Below are 7,500 nucleotides of genomic sequence, written 5' to 3'. Positions count from 1 at the left end.
AGAGCCCGTGCCCGTTTTGGATTGTATAGTGCCTAAGCTAGTGTTGACTGTGCCTACACGAAGTCCCATACACGAATCCTGAGCGCTAGTGAAACTTGAAGTCCTCCTGCGTGGATTTTCTTGTCCGCTGCGGCTGCTTGTCCCAGCCCTGCACTCCAGTGATGATAAGCATACTTAAGAATACTGCACTTGTGTGACTCGAGATGCAACGACACTTTAAGTTCGTTCATCCCATATTCAGCGCAGTGATTTTGACCCAAATGAGTGACTACAAGTATGGCGTTGTCTTGCTCCTTCGCCGAGTCCTTCACAGGAAGTGGACTTCTTACAAGACACAACTTAGAGATTGATCTTGTTGATGATAGACACATCAGAATCCTTCAGAAACTGTCGTCACTCGTAGAGCCTTGATGGGCATCCTCGGAACTTAGGCCTACGCTCTCGTGGGTAGTCAGTCACCTGCCTCACTCTTAACCAGCAGCTCCTCACCCAAGAGCTCTAATCATGAATTTCCTTTGAAAAAAAATAATAACTTCGAAACTAGCTCTACCACTAAATTGCAAGTCATTTGCTTCTAGTTACCAAATAGCTCTATCATATCATTATAAGCTTTGCTGTTTTTTATGTATTTTTTTCCTTAAATTAATTCATTTAATAGAATCGCCTTATCTCTGCTTTGTTTTCTGTTTCCTATTTTCTATTTCCTTTTGATTTTTTTTCTTACAATTTTTTTCTCTTTCCTTCCCCAGGCCGCGGATCTCAGTGCTCGTGATGTTGAGAGTAAGTAGTGAAGAAGAACAAGATTACAACTCACAACTCACAACCATAACCCAAAGTCATCATCACCTTTTCAGAGAATTCATTCAGTCACCACAGATCAACCAGGGACACCAATGGCTAAAATACATATATCCTATTCTGATGATGTTAACAATTCTATTCACAACCAGAACTCACAAGAACTGTTATGGCAAATGTAAATCTGAGACTAAGACATCTACATTAAAACCATTGCCATTTGTTAAAAGTAAAATCAGCACCATTTTAAACGCTCCACACAGGACCCTCACTATTACACCTAGTAAAAGCGTACATCACACTCATGATCACTCGCTACACCATACACTTCACAATCCTCAGAATGAACAAAATTAGCAAACATATAACATATATAAAATATTTAAAAACACTACACGTAAAGGTAATCCAAAAACGAAAAAAAAAAAAAATTAAACTGCTAGTACTACTACGGTTACAATTAGCCCCGCCCCTTTCCTAGAACAAGGCGTGTCCTGGACTACAGCCATAACTCCCCCCCCCCCCCCACACACACCCCTATAACACACATTTAAGTCTCCCCCCAACCCCACAAGTCCCCCCCTCAAAATCAACCAAATTCATTCTATAAACTGGTTCATTCATAACACACCTGGTTGATACGATGTCCAAGTTCTCACATATTCATCTCTACACATAATTTTTCCCCTAATGTTTCGTGATTTTTGTGTATATATATAAAAAAATCAAATCAGAATTCACTTTATTAATGACTCACAGTTGAAGTATTCGGCCTCGGAAATGTAAAGACAAAAATACAAAGAAAACAACAAAAACAATTATAAAAAAAAGAAACCGTCGCTTAAGTTGCGTTAGACATGACACGACACAAGGACGCTCCCCCTTTCACCCCCCATCGCTCGTGCCCCCCCCCCCCCTCCCACACTGCCCTCACTCGCACGCGCGCCGGCAGGTACTAAAAATACCCATCGGAGCGAGGTGGCACCGCGCGCCTCCCGGCTCCCCCAACCTGCCTCGGGGCATTGGCATGACTCAGGTGCCAAGCTCGTGGAATGGCACCGTGGCACATGGCATTCCGAGACCGATAATCATCGTCTTGTTCTACTTTTCTTTATTTTGCTGAATGTTTAGTCCAGCCTGAAATATCTTTCATTCTCAAGCACTTTCGAGATAAGAAAAAGAGATTTTCCAGTAAAATGGTATTCAATAGCCCTTAGTCATTGCATATGCTCCTGATGGAATTTATCAGAATTACTAATAGAAGGCCATATAAACTTTTGAGATTATTGTGGCTGATATAATTTTTTCTTTCATTTCTTTCAATTATTATTTGGATTTTCATTTGCTGACGCCTCAAACATCAACTAAATTTCCGGGAAAACATACAGTAACGACCACTTAGAGATCCGCTATCAGATAACTACCCAACAACCACTCTTATTGCACGTCATAGATAGAACACGTAACAACCATTCGAACCGAGTCGTAGAGGGGGAAAACAATGACCTTATTAGTAACTGGCAACCTAGAAGTAGAGTAAGGAAACGTGGCCCTTATAAGGCGTGGCACAACATGGCACTATTCCCGGCGTTACCTGATAGGAGGGGAGCTGCTGTGCCAAGGATGCCAGAATGCGGGGGTGAGGCCGGGAAGCGGAGAAGCCAGTGCCAAAAATACTGAACTCCGAAAGAAGAAAAAATCATTCCATGCTGTTTTAAATTTTATTCCGTGAAGATATGCACTATCGGTGACTTATCTTTTTTTTTTTTTTCTTACTTAAGCTCTTATTTTACTCTTCTTTTAGCATTCTGTTTAGTTCAATATTGAGAAAACAGATGGCGCTGATGACTTTGGGTTTTCTACTCGTCTTGAAAAGAAACAAAAACTCCTGCGACGGCGGTTGTTAAGCCAGGCTACATATACCGTAGACTTTACCTTCCCGAGGCCGACTTTAAAGAATGGACGTCTTTTAGATCCGTTTGCTTCATTTCAAAATGTCAGTTTTAAACGCAGACTACAAGGAACTCTTAATAGAATACATATATGCATATATACATGCATACATACATACATATACATATATATACATATATATATGCATATGCAAATACTTGCATATGTATATATCTGTGTATATATATATATATATATATATATACATACACACATGTATGTATGTATGTATGTATGTATACATATGCATATATGCATGTATGTACGTATGTGTGTAAGTACGTATGTATATATGTACATTTAATGTTTAATAGTCAGAATTAACGTATATTTTTCTTCTCTCTCCCCTTTTCTCTCTTCCTCGTCCTCTCCCCTGCTCTCTCAATTGCAACATTCTCTCTCTTTACCTCTATTTTCCTATCTTCTCTCTAATCTCTCCTTATCTCTTCTCTTTTTCTTTCTTTCTATCCCATCTTCTCTCTCTCCCCTTCTTCCACATCTCTCTTCTCTCTCTATCCACTACCCCCTCTCCTCTTTTCTCTCTCTTACGCTCCTTCTCTCCCCCGTTTTTTTCTCTGTTTCTCTCTTCTCTTCTGTCTGCCGTCTCTTTTCCTCTCCCCTTTTATTTTTCCCTCCCCTTCCGCTCTTTCTTCCCTTCCCTCCACTCCCCTTTTCTTCTCTTTCTCCCCTTCTCTCCTCTCCCTTTTCCCCTCGTCTCCCCTTTTCCCCCTCTCCCCTCTCCCCTCTTCTGCCCCTTTCCCTCCGCTCCCACAGGGGTGAAATTCGCCTTCTCCATCTATGATTTCGAGGGTAATGGCACCATGGATGCCTACTACATTGGCGACTGCCTGCGTGCCCTTAACCTGAACCCGACCCTGGCCGTGATCGAGAAGGTCGGTGGCAAGGAGAAGAGGAAGGAGAAAATGATTAAGCTCGACGAATTCATGCCCATCTTCGCCCAGGTCAAGAAGGACAAGGACGCCGGCTCCTTCGAAGATTTCATGGAAGTCCTGAAGCTTTACGACAAAGCTGAGAACGGCACCATGATGTATGCTGAGCTTGAGCACATCCTTCTGTCCCTTGGTAAGATTTCTCCATCAATTCCATCTTGTTCCGTGTTGGTTGTCGTAGTAATCTGTATATATATATTTTCAGTACTGATATTTCGGTTGGTATTTCCATTATAAGATCAGCTGTCATGACCATATCAGAATCAAAGCCACTAGATGATCTGTCTTTTCTTATTATTGTAAAATCGTCCTTATTATCATCATTAGTAACACACACCAAACAACCTAGCACCCGTCACACTGCCATTCGTCACTTAGCATCATCACTCTTGACACTCGCCCTCGACACTCACCCTTGACACTCACCCTTGACACTCGCTCTCGGCACTCATTCGTGACATTCACCCATAACACTCGCCCTCGACACTCACCCTCGACACTCACCCTTGGCACTCACCCTTGACACTCGCTCTCGACACTCACCCTCGAAACTCACCCTCGGCACTCACTCTTTTCCCTTGCGTCCTCCTTAAAGGTGAGCGTCTTGAGAAGGCTGAGTTGGAGCCCGTCCTGAAGGAGTGCTGTCCCGAGGAAGACGAAGAAGGCTTCATTCCCTACGAACGTAAGTTTCTTTTTCATCTTTTTTGTTTTTCTCTTCATCATCCCTTGCTCTTTTTTTTCTGCATTCTTCAGAATAAATTTTAAAAATGAGTTGTGGAAATGTTTTTTTTTTTGTGTTTCCATTTGGTCACCCCGCCCCCCCCCCCTCCCTCGTCTCTGCTCTTTATGGAACGTGACCCCCCACCCCCTACCTCCCCACCCCACCGCCTTACGGTAAATGCTTTCCCCCCCCTTCCTCCTACTCCCCCCCCTCCCCTCCACCACATCAACATCGTAGAGGGGAAATTAAAGTCTAAATACCACATATTATTCCCGGAATGATAAAAGGACTTTCGGATTGATTGCTTCCTGCCTCCCCCCTCCCCCCTCCCCCCGCCCTCTGAGAAGGTTCGCTACGAAAAAGTTCATTCTTTTTCAAAGTCTTTCAATTTCCATTCGAGACCAAAATTTTACACTTCTATTTATATCTCTATTTGAAAAAAAAAAAAACATTATTGTCTTTTCTGAATTATGCTTATTGCGTTTTTTTTATATGATATGATATTTCTTATCCATATGTAAGTAGATATTAAGGATAACTAAAATTATAAGATCTTATATGAGATGCTAAGTCCTCTTATAGATGAAGTGGCTTCAGAGCTTCTTTAAGAACACCTGATTCTCTTAAAATAAAATGTTTACCAAGGCTTCCTGAAGCTTTATCTTCTATGTACTTATTGTTCCAGGATTATTGTGCCATAATTAAATGTTTCACTTCGTTTCCGCTCTGAGCTAATTATCTGTTACTTTATAACAATACGAGCTACTTGTTCTTTATTGAAGCGTCTATTTCAATTTTTCTTGACTAAAAAAAGATATATATATGTAATTATAACTAGTATATGTTTCAATGTTGATGTTCTGTCGCTAGACATAGACCGCTATGCATATCTTTCTGCTAGAATAATTCCTTCCACACAAACATCCTCACCCTGAGGAATACTACATTATCTCTCCTGGAACTAATTTTTACGCAGTCGCTTGCATCACACGCAGACAATCAGACTGTCACAGCATACTAGTGGCGAGAGGGTGGCAGCCTTCCTCGTGGACTGGTGCATGTTTTCCCATTTTCTCTTCCTGCTGATAACTCCTTCCCATTTTCTGCCAGTCGTGATTCCTCGTTTTCTGTTTGTGTTTGTCCCTGCATTAACCTTTCCGTCATGAATTTTTCTTACAGCTTTCCTTATGAAGCTCTGCAAAGACATCAAGTAAAAAAAAGGACTGATATTCAAGCGTAAGTAAATAAAAAAAATATACAATTTTCAAAAAAAGGCAAAAAGGATACGGCACGGGAAGAGCAAGTGCACGTTACAATTCCTTTTTTTGCTCTCAGTTGAACATTATCCTGACGTGAATTCAACTGTCAGGACTTGATGGAGATGGAGAATTGCCATTGGTCTATTCTCGGTGCAACCTTACCGCATGTACCGTGCACCCCCTTTGCAATTCTGGAACGGGTTGCACTGAGTCTGACCTTTGCAATTCTTACGCCATTCCATCGACCTTTTTTCCTTCGACCTCCGATGATCAAGGACTTGTCTGACCTCCTTTGAGAATCAGAGTTACATCCCCCACCATCCCTCAGTAAAAAAAAAATCAGCAACGATTTTTTTTTATCTACCTTCATCCCATTTTTTAAGGGGTATGTATGTGCGAAAAGTACATAATATATATACCTCCATTACTGAATAGATTTCCCGTAGATCCTTGAGACTTCCCTAAACTCCCTCGGGAGAAAATAGATTTCCCAGTAGATTCTTTTTTTTTTTTTGTAAGTATTCATGGCAGTGGATTTTTATCAAACATACGACGTGACGACAGTTCCCTCTATAAAGCGAACGTGTTGAGGCTTTTAAAAAAATGAAAAGGAAAATAAATTCCCGTTTTCTGTGGTTTCCTCGTCCGGCAATGATGCAACGATGGCCGGGAAAATGTGATTTATACATTTTTATCCCATTTCTCTCTTCTATAATTAATCTGTATTGTCCACCCTTCTCTCTACGTTTATATACGAGTGTGTATTTATAGACGGAGAGAAGGTGGTCAGCTTCGGCTAGACTGTAAGAAAAAATAATACATTTTCTTACGGGTTTTAACTGTGATGTGTTCATCACAAATTTTCTACAACCAATATTATTTTTGCAGCGTTCCTTAAGAGACTTTTGGCCTTCAAAATCTAGAGGAAGCGTTTAGTAAGTTTTGTGAACGAAGAAACACTTACACGTTTATTTACATAGCAAGATTTAACAGGTAGTAATTTTCGTCTCTTACAATTTAGTCAGCAAAAAAAAAAAAAAACAAGCAATCGTGTTTCATTTAATTGTTTTAATCTTTTTTAATTGACTTCTTACTTAATTTTCTCCGTTTCTTGTCTTTATTTCGTCAATTTAATTTCTTCTTATAGTCGATTTCTTCGCATGTTGCCAAGTCGTTAAATTTTTATTTTGTCGTCTTAATTTACGTCCAATTTTCGTTTTTGTTTCGTTTCTTTCTTTACTGTGTCATAGAAATTTAGCTAGAAAACAAATGCCCGTTATTCCGTTATTATCATTTTCTTCTCTCTTGAATGCATTTTCTCACCATATATATATATTTCTAATATCTCTTTCTCTCTTTCGCTTTTCTTCTTTTCTTCTCCGTTATCGGGTAAATTTTCGTTTTGTTTACGTTCTTTATTTCACTTTATCTTACCACTACAGTCTCTTATTCCATTTGGCCTAATTTTTTTAAAAACGCGCTTTCGATATCGTTTGATAACACACCAAAGAATATATAAGGTTTGTTAGAAAATAAAGATTAACCGCTGCCTCATCATGAAATAGTTTCTTAGTAGTTAGTGCATGATTAGTCAACCGTAGTTAGTTAATCACCCAACCCCAGAATCTCCCTTTTCTTGATAGTAGATGTAAAGATTCAAATGCCAAAGATTTTCTCATTACTATTTTTTTTTTTAAATATAATCTGGGACCTGATGATATACAATTTTTGACCCCAACCTTTGCCAAACAGAACCAAAATTGAATGACTATATCTTTCCCTCTTGTAGATTAGACTCCTTTGTTCTGCACGGACAATG

At 39.9% G+C, this 7,500-nt stretch overlaps 1 protein-coding gene across 5 annotated transcripts in view; it reads left to right on the top strand.

Annotated features, from left to right (window-relative positions):
• Window positions 1-7,500, top strand: part of LOC125040575 (myosin light chain 1) — an 8,652-nt gene that overhangs the window by 201 nt on the left and 951 nt on the right. For 2 of the 5 annotated variants that reach the window (XM_047635192.1, XM_047635194.1), the window contains exons 2-5: window positions 750-780; window positions 3,526-3,834; window positions 4,297-4,383; window positions 5,602-5,658. In XM_047635192.1, the coding sequence (XP_047491148.1) occupies window positions 750-780; window positions 3,526-3,834; window positions 4,297-4,383; window positions 5,602-5,636 (462 nt within the window). In that variant the 3' untranslated portion in view covers window positions 5,637-5,658. Of the gene's footprint in view, window positions 1-749; window positions 781-3,525; window positions 3,835-4,296; window positions 4,384-5,601; window positions 5,659-6,569; window positions 6,617-7,500 lie in introns of all 5 variants that reach the window. The other 3 variants (XR_007116197.1, XM_047635193.1, XM_047635195.1) reach the window with 3 other exon arrangements.

This window comes from Penaeus chinensis, chromosome 29 (assembly GCF_019202785.1).
Source record: "Penaeus chinensis breed Huanghai No. 1 chromosome 29, ASM1920278v2, whole genome shotgun sequence".
Lineage (NCBI taxonomy): Eukaryota > Metazoa > Arthropoda > Malacostraca > Decapoda > Penaeidae > Penaeus > Penaeus chinensis.
Note: the sequence above shows the minus strand (reverse complement) of the source record. Positions and strands in the feature narration are given on the sequence as shown.